The 19,411-nt window shown below is 41.7% G+C and overlaps 1 protein-coding gene across 6 annotated transcripts in view; it reads left to right on the top strand.

The window, feature by feature from the left end:
• The window catches only part of RIC8B (RIC8 guanine nucleotide exchange factor B), a 148,879-nt gene that overhangs the window by 61,171 nt on the left and 68,297 nt on the right, over positions 1-19,411 (top strand). For all 6 annotated transcript variants that reach the window (XR_004046157.2, XR_006680355.1, XR_004046156.2 and 3 more), the window contains exon 4: positions 5,274-5,368. Coding sequence is in view for 3 of the 6 variants with exons in the window: in XM_004700329.2 (XP_004700386.1) it covers positions 5,274-5,368 (95 nt within the window). In the remaining 3 variants the exon portion in view is untranslated. The remainder of the gene's footprint in view (positions 1-5,273; positions 5,369-19,411) is intronic.

Below are 19,411 nucleotides of genomic sequence, written 5' to 3'. Positions count from 1 at the left end.
CCTTTCCCCCCACCTCCCCCTCTCCCATGTCCCCCCGGAACTGTCAGTCCCATTGTTTTCTCCTCCAGATTGTTTATCCAGCCTATCTTATTTAGACCTGCAGAGATAATAACATGCACAAAAACAAGAAAGAGCAAAACCAAGCAACAATATACAACAAGACACAACAACAAACCAATGACAAAAACCAAAACAAAACACAAGAAAGAAAAGCTTGCAGTTAGTTCAAGGATTGTTTGTTGGTCTTTAGGAGTGTTTTTCAGTCCAGTCTGTTGGGGCACCACGCCATAGCCCCAAAGTCCACCTTCAGCATTCCCTGCAGACCTCGCCGCTCCATTTCCTTGATGTTCTGTTGCACCCCCTTAATGTTTTGCCTCGGTGTGGTGGAATCAGATCAGGTGCAATTCCCACACTGTGTCTCCAGTGTTGTCCCCTGTAGGGCTATGGGTCAGTGAGGGACATCTTGTCTCATAGGGGGGCAGGCCATATGGTCCTCTCTGTGGACAGGCTGCTCTAATTGGGAACATCGTCCTCACGGCCTGGTGGGCCAGGATGTCATACACAGTATTTCAGTACAGACACACACTCTCTGTACTTGTGGCCTTGAGGATTAGTAATAAATGATGTACACAAGCAACACATCAAGTAACTCGCTCTGCAATACCAGTGGCGAGCACACTTCTGCATACAAAGCACAGATCTCAGAACCAAACTTCCTGCTATTGAGCCAAATCTGACTCATGGAGACTCTATCAGACAGAGTAGAAATGCTCCTTCAAGTTTCCAAGGCTGTAAATGTTTGCAGGAGCAGAAAGTCTCATCTCTCTCCTGCAGAGCAGCTGGTGGGTTCAAACTGCTGACCTTGCAGTTACCTGCCCAACATGTAACCCACTACACCATGAAGATCCCTGAACCAGGCACAAAAGCCAAACTAAACCAAACCAAACTCACTGCTATGGAGTCAATGCCAAATGTGATTCCATTTCTACAAAGTTCATGGACAACAAAATCAGTAAGCTCTGGTGTTAGAAGTTGAATCACCCTTGAAGGGCAGGAAATGGTCATTTGAAGAGGACTTGGAGGAAAATTCTGGGGTTACTAATCTTAGCCTGGCTGATACTGCCATTGCATGGTTTAAGGACTGGCTCTATGGATGTGCTGTGTATTTTTGAAAATTTATGATGGGACTTCAAAAAATTTGTGAGAAAATTGCATTTTTAAAAAACTTTCCATAAACTTTTGGAAGCTATTCCATATCTAGCTGTACACATGGTTTGGGAACTTTATTGTTCATAGGTGTTGTACATTAAAAAAATGATTATGGGAGCCTACTGATACAATGATGAGAGCCCTTAGCTCTTAACCAAAAGGTCTGCAGTTCAACCCCACCTGCCACACTACAGGAGAAAGTTGTGGGTGGCAGCCAGCTTTGTATTATGGAATACATATTAAGGATGTGGCCTCTGTCTTCATAAGCTCAGTAGGTTAGTAGAGGAAGCAAAATAATCTGAAAGTAAATAACCGAATTATGATTTCACAAGAATTGGTAACAAGCTATGATAGAGAATAATGGAGGAAGGAGTCTACAGAGTAACATGGTCAAAGAAAGGGCTTCTCTGAGAAAATCTTTTTGCTGACACCCAGGGGATGGAAAGGAATCGGTGGTGCAAAGAGCAGAGGCAGACAGGTCAGGGGTCTTAATAGTGGCTGAGAGTAAAGAAATGAAGAGAATTTTGTGCATTTCAGGTAAGAGGACATTTTGCTGGCAGAGGGTTGCTGTTAATTGTTGTCACGTCAGCTCTGCTCGTGATGACGTATGTGTGCTGAGTAGAACTGCTCCGTGGGGTTCAATGCTGTGACTTTTGGAAGCAGATGGCCAGGTGTGTCATCCGAGAAGCCTCTAGGTAGGTTTAAACAGCCAGTGAAGTGCTCAACCATTTGCCGCTGCCCCCAGGGACTTCCCAGACATAGAGTATTAACTTGGGAGTCGGTGTTGTAAAAACTGGCACAGAAAGAACTAGAATGGAAAGAAATCGGATTTGGGTTGGTAGTTTAAATCAGTTCATGGAATGGCCAAAGTGAATAGTTTGGTAAGAGGCTTTTCAACATCAGCATGAGAGGAGAGAAAAATTGTGATATTGAGCTGAAAGGAAAATGTAGTCTAAAAGGAAGCACATTCCCCAGTTAATTTTTGAAACAAGGGAAGTATTATTACACTGAGTTAATGGAGTCGAGGTTACAGGTTGAGCTGCTTACTGAAAGGTCAACAGTTCAAAACCATAGGATGTACCTCGGGTGGGAGAAGAAGGAGGCTTGATAATGAGAATATTTGAGTATGGTGAAGAGAAAAGTGTCATGAACTCCCAGTTTGTCGAAGGCTATGGAGGACGGTGGGAGCCCCTAGCCCATCTACAGAGTATCATCTGTCTCAGACGGAGCCGCTGGCAGATCTGTTCTGGCCCAGTGGTTCTCAACCTTCCTCAGGCCGTGTGACCCTTTCATCCAGTTTCTCATGTGTGGTGGCCCCCAAGCACAGAATTATTTTCATTTCTACTTCATCACTGTCATTTTGCTACTGTTATGAATTATAATGTAAATATTTGATATACAGGATGTATTTTCATTGTTACAAATTGAACACAAGTTAAACATAATTAAAGCATAGTGATTAATCACAAAACAATATGTAATTATATATTGTGAAGTATCTATGTGCTTTCCGATGGTCTTAAGAGACTCCTTTGAAAGGGTCGTTTGACAAACCCCCCAAGGGGTCGCGACCCACAGGTTGAGAACTGCTGTTCTAGCCAAAGGCAAGAGTCTGAAACAGTCTTACTATCAGGCAGAGACCATTGTAATTTTGATCATGCTGGATTGAACTCGGTACTTGGGCAGTTGACCCTCCTGCAGACACAAACTGAATTTATACCTGGGGCAAGTTTCTCTTACCTGTTCCATGACAGAAATTTCCTCCCTGACTTTCTGAATGTTGACGGGGTCTTTACCTTCTTACGCACATTTGTATTTTTGTCTTTATACTATTATGAGTTTAGCCTTACCACCTTAGTACGATTTTGTTTTTTATTATTTTCTGTTGGGTTTCCCAGCAGTGAAACACAGGAGTGGATACATAATGAAATAACTGACACAAGGGGTCATAGGGAATGCAGGGGTGGGGTGGGCGGTAGGGAGGGAAAGGGGATTTGGGGAGTAAATAATGAAGGCGGTAGGGAAGAGGGAGCACTAGAACTGATTGTGACTGCACAGCTCATGTGAAAGGCATTTTTTCCAATGGGGGAGGGAGTATGCTCTAAGATTGATGTGGCGATGACTGTTCAATGCCCCTTGATATGATTGAACAATTGGATTATTGAATTGTGTGATATGTAAATTATGTGCTAATGAAACTTTTTTTTTTGGGGGGTGCAGCTACAGCCTGAGAAACCCATGGGGCAGTTCTAGCACGACCTATAGGGTTGCTGAATCGGCATCAACTGAAGGCATTGAGTTTGGTTTTTGGTTGGTTTTGTTTGTTTGTTTGTTTGTTTGTTTGAGAGAGATCTAAGTAGTAGAAGAGTTTCCCATGGGTTTAAGTGAAATTTGGGGTAAGTAAAATTATATTGACATATGAGAAAAGTTTTAACTAGACAATTGGGGATAGATGGAATCACCCTTATTATCACTTAGTTCAAGTCACTGTCTCTGTGTTGTTTTCTTTCTCCTTTTCACCTTCAAATGGTTTATCATCCAACACATGGCATGGCGATGATTCATATATTCTTATTTACGAGGAGTACGTAAAGCCCTGTGGTGCAGTCGTTAAAAGTACTTGGCGGATAACCAAAACATGAGTGGTTCAAACCCACACGCTGCTCCTCAGGAAAAAGATGTGATATGTAACCTGCTGCCATAAAGAGTCCCGGCCTGGGAAGCCCTGGGGCAGGTCTGCACTGGTCTGGAGGTAGCTCTGAATTGCAAGCGACTAGAGGGCAGTGCATAAGTGTTAGGAGTAATAAAATATATGAATGTGTTTCCCTTTACTTGGATTTGAAAGTAATTTTATACTAAGAATTTTTAGATAGCTTCTGAAGTAATTGGAACCTTCCTGGAGTATGGCATATCCAGCCTCTCAATCATAATTATCTGTAATTTCTTATGTTGTCTTATGTACTAAAATTTTGGAAAAGACATGATTTTGATGCAAGCGATTAAAGAAATTTTAGTGGTCCAAGATCTCACTAAAAATGAAGTAAGCAAAACCCTTGAAGAAAAACCATATGCCCCCTCCCGCCCCCACCAACCCAAATAAATGAAGGTTAAGCACTTAGCTTAATTCCCACCCCTTGCTTTCTTCCTGACTTCCTCTGTCTGTCTCAGTGATACTACTGTGGTGGTTAGCTGAGTCCACTCTGTGCCCTGGCAAACTTATGTGCACAGTAAGATGACACATTGCCTGCTGCTCATCATCCCCACAATCACCAGCATGCCGACGGAGCCCATCGTTGCCACAGTTGTTCCATCTTTCTGACAGTCGCCCATGCCCTTGTTGGTCCTCTACTTCACCAAACCTGGTGTGTGCAAAGCAGGCAAGGCAGACAGTGTCCTATTGTGATTTGTAAGGTTTTTCTTGGCTAATTTTCACATGTAGACCACCAGGACTTTCTTCTTAGTGTCTTAGTCTGGAAGCTGGGTTAACAGCTGCCCACCATGAGTGGCCCTGTTGGTAATTGAAATACTAGTGGTCTTGCTTCCAGCATCATAGCACATGCTTGCCACCACAGTACAGCACCTTAATACCACTACCAGTGAGTAAACATTGGAAAAATAGAAGGTAAATTCTAATCACTATTTTTGCTTGTTTAATTTATAAGTAGCTCTATGGGAGATTAAGAAGATTGACTAATATGAAGTTGTTAGGCTTTAATTCATTGCCTTTGAAAGTTAAGATATGGGACATTTTTATTAAAGTTTTGAATGTTAAAGTAAATCGTTCAGTAAGCATGAATGCTTGTTGTGCTTGTCTTTGCTAGTAATTCCTTAAGGTAACAGCTCAGTCAGCAACTTCTGGCCTCATCCACTGTCTGGAGGTGGCTATGTGAAAGAGTGACTGTTCGTTTATTGTTGCCCAGGGAAACTTCTTAGAATAGCCTACCTGCTAGCTATTTTGAGGGGTAGAAGGACCCTGGGATGTCAGGGACATAGTCATGTGCCAGACTTCTTCATCAAGGCATTTAACCCCCCAATTTTCCTCTCCTCTGTTTTATTTGCCATAGAGTGATTCTCATCAGTTCCGTGTCATGGCAGCTGTCCTTCGCCATTGTTTACTAATCGTAGGTCCAACTGAAGACAAAACAGAAGAGCTGCACAGGTGGGTAACCTCTGTATTGATCTCTCAGCGTGGGCCATCATCAGTTGTGTTTAGGCTTCCACTTTCAATGTTTTAAGTACCAGAACATGAAAAGGTTGCAGTAAATCAGGTAGCTTGGAAATCACCACAATGCCTGGTGAGAAATACAGCAGATTATTTCATTCTGCCCCTTTGACTTTGTTATTTGTAACCCCAACCTGAGAAGAGAATTTGGTGTTTGTTGCATTCCAAGATTAAAATCCAGAACACCTGGAATCATAGTTACCAAGTACTTACTATGTGTAGCATGCTGCTACGTACTTTTTAGATTCACTGCTCTTCATTATTACAGTAGCCTTATATGATAGGTATTCCTGTTTTCCCCTTTCCATAAATGAGGAAACTGAGGCTTAGAAAAATCAAGCTATTTCTTTGAGCCCTAGCCCTTAAAGTAGAATATTTGAACAGTGCTATTGATAATTACTTCACTTTAGTAATACTTTCATTTCTTCTAATTAAACTGATTTCACTGAGCATATTTACCAAAAATATGTTTTAAGCAATGATAATGTAAAAAATGAAAAAGAACTCACAACTTCTAGAAATTGGATCACAATCAAGTATTAACATAAAGTACAGTTCAAGTTTTCCAATTTGTTTATAAGAGCTATTAATGGAATGCTATTAAAGTTTGTCTTTCTGACAGCAACTGAATAAGAATTATTGTATTTTTCTAGTTTGCTAACATTCTGTTCCAGATCAGATTTGAGGACTAAGGCTTGTGACTTCATCATAGACTGTTCATGGTGCTTTTTATCTATGAAAGTATAAATGGCTTTTAAAAAAATTCAAATAAGTAAATCTGCAAACAGATAACTTTGGCATTAGTTGTATTCTACAAGCAAATTTAACATAAGCTTTTTCTTAATAACAGAAATAACTTCTTGAGCACTTGAATACTCTATTTCCTAAAGTGTAGCTTAAATGAAAGTTTATAAAAACACAGAGTGTAAAGTTAATATACCTGTAATTGTTGTTTTCAACTTCTTACTATTTTCATTATTGTCAGTAATTTTTTATTTGACTTGTACTGAGTTTATGGGTAGGTTATCTTTTATGTATATGCACACAGCCCTGCAAATTTTTGAAAGATTGTTTCCTTAATAACTAAAAGTGTACCCTTTTCTGTAGCTACATACCTGATATCCCTTTCATTTTCTTGAGATTGCGTCTTTAAAAAATAGATTAGCTGAAATACAGAATTTGCTCTTAAAAGATTTTATTAAACATCTTGACCCAGTATAATATTTTCCCCATAATCAACAAATATTCGGGACATAAAGACTAAAACAAAAAGGAAAGTAGTTCATATGCCCAGGAGTAAGCTAGTTCTGGGGTGGGTGGAATGGAAGGTTCATTATTATGAGTTAAACAACATGACAGAAGTGTGAGAAAAAAGATTTTTACAAAATTGCTATGCGCTTCACAAATATATTTCTAAACAATTCTCAGAATTTAATATTTTAACATAACAATCAATGTTTGTCACCAGAGTACACTATGTAGATTTTAAATCTGGTTTTTTAAAAGTAATTAAAATGTTTTCTTTTGTCAGCGTATTTTTTTTCTTAAAACTTGCTTTTATCTGAAAAGTTACTTTGATAAAATAGCTATTTGTTTCACTGTAAGAAGCACGGGGGTGGAGTGGGGTGAGTAATTACTAGAGCCACAGACAGAATTTATGAGCGTTCGTCAGAGGCTTTCCTTTAGAAGTGATAAACTGCTGCTGACTTAACAGTTTATCTGGAATGGCCTTGCTGTTGGGTTGTTGTCAGGTGCTGTTGGGTCACCTGTTGTTGGGTGCCATTGAGTTGGCTTCGACCCATAGCAACCCTGTGCACAACAGAACACTGTCCAGTCCTACACCACTCTCACAACTGTTCCAGTGCTTGACCCCATCGTTGCAGCCATGGTGCCAGTCCATCTCCTTGAGACAGCCTTCCTCTCCTTTGCCGCCCGTCTACTTTACCAAGCATGGTGTCTTTCTCCAGGGACTAGTCTCTCCTGAAATCATGTCCAAAGTATATATGATGAAGTCTCACCGTTCTTACCTCTAAGGAACACTCTGGACATACTTCCAAGACAGATTTGTTTGTCCTTTTGGCAGCCCATGGCGCTTTCAATATTCTTCTCTTCACCTTGACATATAGTGACTCTATGTACTATAGTATGAAACACTGCCCATTTGTGTGCCATCCTTAGAATTACTGCTGTGTTTGAGCCCATGGTGTAGCCACCAGGATCAGCCCAGCACCTTGAGCATCTTCCTCGTTCTCACTGACCTTCTATTTTACCCTGTATGACACCCCTCTCCAGGGACTGGTGCTTCTTCCCAACATGCCCTAAGTACATGAAACAAAGTCTTGCCATCCTTGCCTCTAAGAAGATACTAACTTCCGAAACAGCTGTGGTCTTTCCTCACCTACGCTATGATTCAAGTGTGTCAATTCTTCGGTTTTTTATGAGGCCTTTAGGGTTGTATCCTTTCACCATAATTCTTCAATCTCTATGCTAAGCAAGTAATCAAAAAAGCTAGATTATGTGACAAAGATCATGGCATCAAGGTTAAGGGACACCATTCAAATACCTGAGACATGCCACTAACACAACTCTGCTTGCTGAAAGTGAAGAGGACTTCAAGCACTGATCACTATCAAAGGCTACAGCCTTTAGTATGGATTATGCTTCTACATAAAGAAAGCAAAAATTCTTCACAACTGCACATGTGCATGGCAGGTTAACAACATCATGATACACAGAAAAAGTTTAAACTATCAGTCACAGATTTCATTTTAGTTGAATCGACAAAAAAATGCCCATCAAAGCAGCCATGAAGAAATCAAATGCCTATTGCATGGGCGAATCTGCTGCAAAAAAAAAAAAAAAACCCTCTTTAAATTGTGAAAAAGCAAAGATGAAGATGCACCTGACCCAGCCATGATATTTTCAATCACCCTCATGCATGTGAAAGCTGAGCAGTAAATCAGAAAGACCAAAGAAGAAACGATGCACGTGAATTATGGTGCTCACAAAGAATAGCGAATATGCCAGAGCTGTCAGAAGAAGAAACAAATCTGCCTGGGAAAAGTGCAGCCAGGATGCTCCTCAGAAGCACGGATTGCTAGTTTGTCTCATGTAATTTGGATGTTTTATCAGGAGGAACCAGTCTCTGGAGAAGGATGTTTTGCTTGGTCAAGAAGAAAGTCAGTTGAAAACAGGAAGGCCCTCAGTGAGGTGGATTGACAAGACTACAACAAGCGCAGGGCCAGAGCCGATTTCATTGTATTGTGCTATTGTGCATGGGGTCACGATGAATTAGACCCAGCTCAGCAGTACTGAACGACAGCTCTAACACTGCAAGATCTCCTCTCAGTTCTGTTCACCTGTAGTGACCTTAAAACAGTTTCTGGTTATGGATGTTTAAGCCGTAAGTTTGGAGAAAAGAAGGGATGTTTCAAAGTAATATCTCATTCCATTTTTCAAAGTTATTTTTAAAGTTTTTAAAATCTTTTTGACACTTGCTTTGTTTAAGGAAAATGTAATGAGATAGGTGAGCCTGGACAGTGTAGTTTGTGGTTACTCATTATCATCAAACGTACAGGCTTGTGATGATAACTAAATTAGAAGCCTTCTGAGCCTGGATTAGATCACAGTGTGCTACTTCTGCTTCTCATACTGTTACTATGATAGGCATAGTGGGTTTTAGAACCCATATTTCTAATTCTGTTTTTAAAGCTGTTTCTCGATTTTGATGCTTTATTTATAAACTTATTTCTATATTTATCCTTTGGCCACATTGCGAAATCTGCTTTCTATTAATCGGTTTTTCTGAACCAGACATGTCCTATGGTGCATGCATGTTAAGAATCTATAAAGGTGTTCCTTTTTCAGATATGTTGACTCTGTAAAACAGTGCCTTTCCTCACCACCACCACCCACCCGAAATCAAAAGCCCATGGACATAGCAGTAAAATGAGTTAACCCAGTCTGTTCCACTAAGCAGCATCATAGGGATTCCTGGTCTTGTAGTAAGTGGGTTATGCTTTGAGCTGCTAACTCCAAGGTCAGCGATTCAACTCCACCAGTCACTGCACAGGAGAAAGACAAGGCCATCTGCCCCTGCAAACAAGTGCAACCTCAGAAATCAAAGGGGCACTTCACCTGTGTGGTCAGTAGAAATCAGAACCCACTTGATAGCAGTGGACCAGGAATCCACATCCTAAATTGTTACAAAAATTTAGTGTGTTTCTTTTTGGTCTCTTCTGGAGATAGTAAGTAGACTGATAGTTATAGGCCACTTTTTTTGTTACATTAGAAGACATCTTAATTCTATTCATCTCTGCCTGAAAGTACTTTCAGGCCTCCTAAGAATAATCAGTGAGTTAAGGCATGAACACTTAGACCAAGAAAGTTGAATGTGGATATGCTTTTATGTTGGAGAGAAGGTGGAGGCAGCTGGCTATACATTGGTGAGAGGGAAGGACCAACCCTCTTGCTTGTAGGCTCTCTAGTTTCTTTCTTTCACTGAGCATACTTTCCTCTTAAGTATGGCTCTAAAATCTATTTATCTCCCTGCTTTTTTGTTCTTGTTTATTATTTCCTTAGGCAAATTTATTTTCCATGTCCCACCTATTGAGGACAATGTAGTACCTAATTACACTTCATCACATTGCTAAGCACAATGCACTGGGTTGGGGTTTAGTTTAGTGAGCGAACATTTTTTAAGTGATTATCCAGCACTCTGCTGGCTGCTCTACGGACTCCACCGGACATGCCCTGGAGGAACCTAGAACTCAGTGCGGAGACAAAAACCCACATTCATTGAGTTGATTGAGTTGATTCTGACTCATAGTGACCCTGTACGATAGAGAAGAACTGCCTCTATAGGTTTCAGAGGCTGTCAGTCTTTACTGGATCAAAAAGCCTCATCTTTTCTTCCTCAGTTCTTACATACAGCAGACTGTTAGTAAACATTTTTAAATATTTCATTTTATGTCCTGTTTCTTAAATGAGCGCTTGCTCTGTGTCAGAATTCTTAACTCTAGGGCAACAATGCATGAAGTAATGCATGAGATTGGCTTGTCATCAGCAAATACATGCCCTTGTTTTGGTGAGTGCTGCATCAGAATGAACCTGCGTGTGTAGTTGTAAGAAAAAGGAGAGAGTCCAAGGGAAGGGCGTTCTGTTTTGTTTTTCCTGTTGTTAATAAAGTACTTAGCCCTTTTTTTTGCTTTAATTAAAAGATGATTTTTATTGGGGGCTCTTACAACTCTTATTACAATCCATCCATCAATTGTACCAGGCATGGTTGTACACATGTTGGCATCCTTTTCCAGGCATTTACTTTCTATTGAGCCCTTGGTATCAGCTTCACTTTTTACCCTCCTTCCCCACCCACCCTCGTGTCCCCTTGATAGATTATAAATTATTATTATTTTCATATCTCACACTGACCACTGTCTCCCTTCCCCCATAGTTTCTGTTGTTCTTCCCCCTGGAGGGTGTGTGTGTGGTTATGTGTCCATCACTGCGATTGGTTCCCCTTCTGTCCCCCCTTTCCCCCTTTCCCTTTACCCTTCTGGTATTGCTATTCCCATTCCTGTTCCTGGATTCCATATGTCATCAGCACTTATCTCTTATCTATACTTGTGTACATGCTCCAGTCTTGTCCGAAGTGAGAAGACAAACTGGGGTCATGATAGTGGGAGATGAGGAAGCCTCAAGGAACCAGAGGAATATTGTGTTTCATCGGTGCTTTACTGCACCCTGGTTGACTAATCCCTTCCCTGTGACCCCTCTGTGGGGGGATGCCCCATTATCTACAGGTGGACTTTGGGTCTCTGCTCTGACCCCCCTCATTCTCAACAATATGTTTTTGTTTGTGTTTGTTTGTTTGGGGTCTTCTGATGTCTGTCACCTGGTCCCGAAGTCACTTCATGATCACACCGGCTGGGGCGCTTCTTCCATGTGTGCTTGTTGCTTCTCTGCTGGATGGCCACTTGTTTAACTTCAAGCCTTTAAGACCCTGGACGCTTTATCTTTTAATAGCTGGGCACCGTTCGCTTTCTTTACCACATTTGCTTATGCACCCATTTTGTCTTCAGCAATTGTGTCAGAAGGGGGTAAGCACCACAGAATGCCAGTTTGTTAGAACAAAGTGTTCTTGTATTGAGGGGGAGGGTATGAGGAGAGGCCTGAAGCTGTTCACTACCTCAGTGTATTGCCATATAAATATATGTACACAGGCCAATACCTCTATTCTTATGGATTGCTATATTTACATTTGTACACACCTATGCTTATACCTCTATCCATAGCTTTGCTTCCTAGTTCCTTCCTGTTACCTTTTACCTTCCGCCTGCCCCACCATCATGTACCTACTACTTCGCCCCTTAGTACTTCCTCTCAGCTAGATTGCTGATGCTCCAACACTCCCAGGATCGCTACATCCTCCTTGTTGTTGATTTAAATTTCCTAATTGTTCTCCTGTCTGTGGCTTTGTTTGCTCACTACTCCCTTCCCCCCGCAGCCTTCTCCCCCCAAGTCCCTCCAGGACTGTCGGTCCGTTCCTTTCTCCTCAAGCTTGTTTCCCATTTCCTGGCTTATATGTGTAGGCAAACCAATAATGACATAGACCAAACAAAAAGAAAACAAAATATTGAAAAAGGAAAAGGAAAAAAAGAGAGAGGAAAAAAAACATACATAATTCCAGGTCACTCCATTGACCTTTATGACTATCTCCCCACTAGTCCTTGGGGAATTCTCAGAGCTGCCCCTCCTAGCCTGCAGTCTCTTTTGGGGGCTCTTTAAGGGCTTTGTGGCTTTGATTTGCTCCTGTTGCTGATCTCTTATGTTCCCTTCTTGGTTCACCCCTCTGCAGGGGGTTCAGACCACACTACCTCTCCGCCCTGTGTCCCCAGCATTATCCTCTGTCTCAGTATGCTCCAGTAAGGAGGCCCTACAGCCCTCTCTGTGTCTTGGCAGCTCCATGCAGGGACCTTGTCCTCCAGGCTTGGTGTGCTGACATGGGGTCTAGACCGACCGTCGTCCCTTTCTGTTTTTCCTTCTTGGTTTGTTTCCATTTGTGGGCATGGTATGCCGGCCCCTCTCCCCAACCTGTAGGTTTAGTGTTCTCTGTCGCACATACTCCTAGGGCGGGTCTTGGTTTGGCTCTGGTTGGAGCCGGCCCTGTAGCCCACTCGTTATGCCTTCCTCCATGTGGTTAATGTGTCCTCACGGTTTGGTGCACTGTGGTGGGGTCTGTGCACACTCCCAATCCTGTGGAGACATAACCAATACTCTGCCACTGGGTGGGTTATTGTCCTGCTCCCCCCATGCCATCTTCTCACTTCTACCCCCTTTCCTGTCTCCTCCTTCCCCCTTCCCCCTTCTTTGTGTTGGATTAACATGTACCTCCTTGGGTTTAGTCTGACCTACATCCAACTGCCTATACCTCAACCCATGTATTGTGAGATAAGTGGCTTTTCTTTTATACCCGCTGTGCTGCTTATACTTACTTCAGGGACTCATGTTGTACTTGTCCTTTTGTGAATGTCCGACTTCGCTTAGCATACTTTCCTCCGACTCTTCCCATGAAATGACATATTTCATGTGATTGTTGGTGCCTTTTAGTATGTGCAGTACTCCATTGTGTGTATGTGCCAGAGTTCACTAATCCACTAGTCTTATGGGTGGAAATTTAAGTTGTTTCCAACTCTTTGCCATTGTGAGTTGAGCCACAATCAACACTGGAGCGTAGGCGGCTGGTCCTGTTTTATTTCTTACCTCTTCTGGGTATATGCCCAGTAGAGGGATAGCTGGGTCATAAGGTAGATCAATTTCCATTTCTTTTTAATATTGCAAGATCACTTTTCCAAAGAGGCTGTGCATATCTACAAGACCACCAGCAGTGAAGGAGAGTTCCTATCTCGCCACATCTCCTCCAACATCTGTTGCTCTCTGATTTTCTCATTTAGGCTAACCCCAAGGGTGTTAGATGGTATCTCATGGTTGTTTTAATTTGCATTTCTCTGATGGCTAATGATCGGGAGCATTTTCTCATATGCTTATTGGCCATACGGATCTCCTCCCTAGTGAAACTTCTTTTCTGTTCTTTTGCCCACTTCTTCGGGGTGGTTAATGGTTTACCCCTTTTTGCAGGCCAGGAGGGTATTGTAGATTTTAGTAATAAGCCCTTTGTCCATTGTGTCATTGCTAAAAATCCTCTCCCAGTCTGTGGGTTGCCTTGTTACCCTCTTGGTAAAGTCTTTCATAGCACACAGGTGTTTTATCCTTAATAAATCCCACTTGTCTATTTTAGGTTCACCTGCGTGTGTGCCATTCCCTATTGCAGTTAGCTGGTGTATTCCCTGGGCCAAGGTTCTTGGGTTTGTACTGATTCCTTCCTTGATGGTCCTAATAGTTTGGGGCTTTACTTCCAGGTCTGTGATTCACCTTGAGTTTGCTGTTATGCAGAGGGTGAGTTAAACATCTTGTTTCATTTTTCTACATGTGGATATCCATTGTTTCCAGCACCCCTTGTTAAAGAGGACACCCGCCTACCACTTGATGCTTTTGGGGCCTTTGTCGAAGATCAGCTGTCTATATGCTGATAGTTTTATTTCTGGGTATTCTGTTCGTTTCCATTGGTGTGAGTATCTGTCATCATGTCAGTACCACACTGTTTTGACTGCTGGGGCTGTGTGGTAGGTGTTAAAGTCAGGTAAAGTGAGCCCTCTGACTTTGTCCTTCTTGTTGAGGAGTTCTCTCCTAATTCTGGGCTTCTTCCCTTTCCATATGAAATTGGTGGTCAAATTTTCCAATTCTTTGAAGAAGGTTGTTGGTATTTGAATCAGGATAGCGTTAAACTTATAGTGTCTTGGGTAAGATTGGCATCTTTACTATATGGAGTCTTACAAACCATGAGCATGGAATATTCTTCTATTTGTGGAGGTCGCTTTTAGTTTCCTGTAGTAGGGTCTTGTATACGTCTTTTATTTTTTTGGTTAAATATATCCCTAGATAATTCTCTTTGTTCTTGGCTATTGTGAAGGGTACAACTGCCTTTATCTCCTCTTCCGTGGTCTAGTCTGATGTATACAGTAAACCAATAGACTTTGGTTTGTTGATCTTGTATCCTATCACTCGTCCATATTCCTCTATCACTGCCAGTACTCCTGTTATGGGGCTTTGGGGATGTTCAATGTACAGAATCATGTTGTCTGCAAATAGCAATAGTTTCACCTCCTCCTCTCACATTTTCTCATATGCTTATTGGCCATACGGATCTCCTCCCTAGTGAGTAGGATACCTTTAATGTCTTTCTGCTGTCTTATATTGTTGTTAGCTAGGACCTCCAGTACGATATTGAATAGAAGTGGGGACAAGGGGCATCTTTGTCTGTCCCCTTTTTCAATGGGATTGATTTTGTGTTTTCTCCATTGATTATGATGTTAGCTGTTGGCTTTTCGTAGATCGCTTGTATTAACTTGAGGAATTTTCCTTCCATTCCATCTTCTTGAGTGTCTTAATTAGGAATGGGTGTTGAATGTTGTCAAATGCTTTTTCTGCGTCTGTCAATATTATCCTGTGATTCTTGTACTTCTTATCAATGTGGTGTATAATACTGATGGATTTTTGGATGTTAAACCATCCTTGCATCCCTGGGATGAATCCTACCTGATCATAGTGGATATGTTTTATATACTTTTGTATTCTGTTGTGAAAGGATTTTTGTATCTTTGTTCATTAGCAATATCAGTCTATAGCTCTCCATTCTTCTGGGATCCTTGCCCTGTTTGGGTATCAAAGTTATACTGACTTCATAAAATGAGGTTGGGAGTTTGCCATCCTTTTCTATGCTCTGGAATAGTTTATGGACGGTCTGTGTCAGCTCTTTCCTGAATGCTTGGTAGAATTCTCCTGTGAAGCCGTCTGGTCCAGGAGCTTTTTTTTTTGATAGCTTCTTGATAACCATATCTATTTGTTCTTTTGCTATGGATCTGTTGAGGTTATTGATCTCTATCTGGGATAATCTAGGGAGGGATTGTTTTTCCAAGTATTTGCCCATGTATTCCACGTTGTTGAATTCATTAGAATATAGACTTTCATGGTACTTTGTGATTATCCTTTTAATCTCATTGGCATCTGTTGTGATTCCCCATTTCATTCCTCCTCCTGGATATTGATGTTTGCTCCTTCCTTTCCTTGGTTAAGTTTGCCAGCAGTCTGTTGTCTTTTCAAAGAATCAGCTTTTTGTGGCATTAATGTTTTACATCATTCTTTTGTCTTTCACTGGTTTAACTCTGCCCTGTTTTTTTAATTATTTCTTTTGCTTTGGAGAGGTGGTTCTGTTGTCTCTATTCTCGTTGCTGGAGGCTTTGTGATAGTGTATCCATCATAAGTCTCTCTTCCTTTTTCATACATGCACTTATCGGTGTTAAGCTGCCTCTGATAACTGCTTTTGCCTTATTGCATATGTTTCGATACATTGTACTGTATTCTTATTCCCATGAGTTTCTGGAAACTCTGGGCCAGTACCCATTCATATCGCAGAAGATCATTCATCCTCCAATTGTTTACCCTTGTTTTTCTGGTTATCTTTTTGTTAATCTCCAGCTTAATGGCGTGGTGATCCAAGAAGGATGTCTGAGTAATATGTATGTATTTGAATTTACTCAGGCTCAACTTGTGGCCCACCATGTGGTCTGTTTTAAAAAATGAGCCATGAGTACTTGAAAAGAACATGAAATTATGTTGTGTTTCAATGGAAAGCTCTGTATATGTCTATCAGGTCCAGTTGTCTAAATGTAGTGTTTAGTCTATAGCCTCCTTGCTGGGATTCTTTCCCAGTGGGGACTCAGTAAGGCAGCCATCCAGCTCCTGGTATGGGGACCATCCTGGGGGTGCGGTGGGGCAATCGGTGGATGGTGACCCCGGCAATGTGCAGAAGCAGCATGGCTGGCACAGGCTGGGCAATCCCTGGGATCAGTTCGTAGATCTCTGGGGCACTGGGGCAAGGAAGATGTGGGGGAGGGTTGCCTCCTGGGCAGAGGAAGCACTCTGGGTTGTCTTTTCATTTACCATATTCCTCCCACTCATCCTTCTGGACACTGAACTCACTGACTGCCATGGAACTCCCAGTACGGGCTACTTACCTGGGCACCTTCTTCTCTTCCATCGCTATTTTAACTTAATTTCCACCTCTGGGATTGGGTATTTACTGGCTCTAGGGAAAAAGCAATAAAACTGATGTGATGATCACAGCACCAAGGAATATAAACATAATGGAGAACACTTTACAGTTCAGCAGATCTGACCCACAAGGGCTTGCCTCTGCTTATAATGAATCGCTAGTGGGCTCTTCATCCAGAGGAATACCATACTTGGTTCTTAAAATTGATTCTCACTGGGAGTAACCTAAGTGAACAGAAAGAAGCCCTAGTGGCACAGGGGGTTAAACACTGGACTGTTGATGGTAAGGTCCGTGGTGCAAATCATTGACTGCTCTTCAGGAGAAAGATAAAGATGTCTGTTCTCCAAAAGATTTACAGTCTGGGAAACTCTGCATGGCCATTCTGCTCTGCCCTATAGGACTGGCTTGAGTCAAAATAGGCCCAATGGCAGTGAATTCCGATTAGTTTAAGTGAATGTACATCTTCTAAACAATCGCTGAGCCCGGACTGGGTGCTGGAAGGATTCCATGGAGCATACCCTGGAGGAACCTAGAGTTGAAGTCAGGAGACAAGATGTAAATATTAGGGAAGTTAATAGCAATTTAAGACATGATAATTTATAATTAAGTTTTCAGTGTATTAATTATACAAATGATCATTGCTAATAGAATTCATGGATGAGTTCACTATTTCTAGAATTCTCCCTCATTCATACTATTCTTGCTTTCCATTTTCTTGTAAGACTAGACTCTGGTGACTCTTTTCTCCTATCTATTAGCCCCCTTCTAGCTTGACTTTCTTCCCTCTATCTGAAAGCATGTGTTCATCATTTCAGGCACTTGCCACGCTCTCATTACCATGCCCTGCCAGTCTTCAAACACCCAGCCTCGGATTGGACAGCCAGCCACCTTTCTCTTCCACTCCTCTCCGCAGCAGATGGATCCATCCTTTCCACTACTTACAGAGTAGTTTCCCCAAAAGAAAAACTCTTGACTTCTCTGTGTTTTTACGATTAATGAAAAACTTTCATCACTCTGCATTCACTTAAGACAGTGGTCCTCAACCTTCTTAATGCCATCACCCTTTAATACAGTTCATCATGTTGTGGTGACCCCCAACCATAAAATTATTTTCTTTGCTACTTCATAATTGTAACTTGGCTACTGTTATGAATCAGGTGACCCCTGTGAAAGGGTTGCTCGACCCCCAAAGCGGTCATGAAAACCGTTTACTTAAGATCTGCAGCCCTATCTGGGAAATCAATGTTTCCCCTGGTCAGTTCCCTCTTTCATCCTTTTCATATGACTCTACTCAACTTTTGCAATTCTTCTCTGTCCCCTACCCCTTCTTCCTTAGCAGCTATTTTTGAAAGTAGACAGTGTAAACAGTTGGAGTGACTTGTCAACACGAGGGTGAGATGGTGAGATTAAGGGAGAGCTGAGCCAGTTATTGGCACAGCCATGAAAAAGGAACAACCTGAAATGTGGATTACATACTCCTTTTAAATGAATGTAGGGCCGAGAAACATGTTAACGGATCAGGAGTCTGTGTCTAGTAAGTTGAGTGTTAGGATCTCTTCATGGCAATATGCCTGTCACATAGATTTCTTATGATTGAAGAACACCATCTCTAATAGACTGTATTAGAAGAGTCCATAGTTGGATTTGAAGCATTGGCCTCACCCTTGGGAACTGTCTACTTCTGGCAACATCTCTCTTATCCAAGCAAAACATTTTCATGACACCCACCTCTCCTGCCTCCAAGGTTCTTTCCTTAGATTTGGGGCTTCCATTGTCATCCATAGCCTTCTACCAACCAGGTGTTCACAATTTAAGATTATACAATTCCCTTCTTTGGATTAGGATTTTGTTATCTGCAGTCCTTGTGTCACCAGGCTGGTGTGCTGCTTCCATGTGGACTTAGTTGACACCTCACTAAGAAAGTTCATTTAAGACGCCAGGTGCTATTCATGCCGATAGCTAGGCACTATCTGGTTATTCTCTACAGTATGCTATAGCACCAGTATCTTCAATGATTTCTTAATTAGGGTGAGTTTAGAGTAGGGCCATGTCATCAGAACTATTTGATCTTACGGTGCTAGCCCAAAATCTATTATGTATCTATGGTTTATATATGTCTCTGGTTCATTTTAGAGATAGCATTATCACTTTATGATAGAGAATATTATAAATAACTCCCCTTCATATCAGTATCTTCTTTGCTGATAGCTCCCTTATACATGAATGCCCCTGGTCCTAATCTCCTACTCCTTACTGAATTCTTAATGGTGTGGTCTATAGATGAACAGATAAAGGAGTGGCAAAAAAATAGGAAAACGTTTGACAACAATGGGCTCCAACATAGGAACAATTGTGAGGATGGCGCAGGACTGAGCAGTGCTTTGTTCTGTTGTATATAGGATTTCTATAAGTTGTAACTGACTCAGTGTCACCTAACAATAACAGCAACATAGATGAACATCAGACATCATGAAACCGTATAAAATTTTATGGAGTTTCAGTAATTTCTCTTGGTTACATTGCCCTTGCTGAATTCCTACCAGGCCTCTGAAACACTCCTTGCCACTAATTTTGGATCACTTATTGCTCCCTTGTCCCTGGGTTAGTCCATACCACCAGCTTTCCCCCGCCTCCCCCTCTCCCTTATCCCTGCAGAACCATCAATCCTGTTGTTTTCCCCTCCAGACTGTTCACCCAACCTATCTTATCTAGATAGATATGCAGAGATAATAATATGTTTCCGGAGATCTGTCTGGATAGGACAGGCTGGATGAACAATCTGGAGGAGAAAACAACGGGACTGACAGTTC

Source organism: Echinops telfairi, unplaced genomic scaffold (assembly GCF_000313985.2).
Source record: "Echinops telfairi isolate 266 unplaced genomic scaffold, ASM31398v2 ScPeMD7_2;HRSCAF=8, whole genome shotgun sequence".
In the NCBI taxonomy this organism is placed as follows: Eukaryota; Metazoa; Chordata; class Mammalia; order Afrosoricida; family Tenrecidae; genus Echinops; species Echinops telfairi.
The sequence above is the reverse complement of the archived record's forward strand: the minus strand, read 5'-3'. Positions and strand labels throughout refer to the sequence as shown.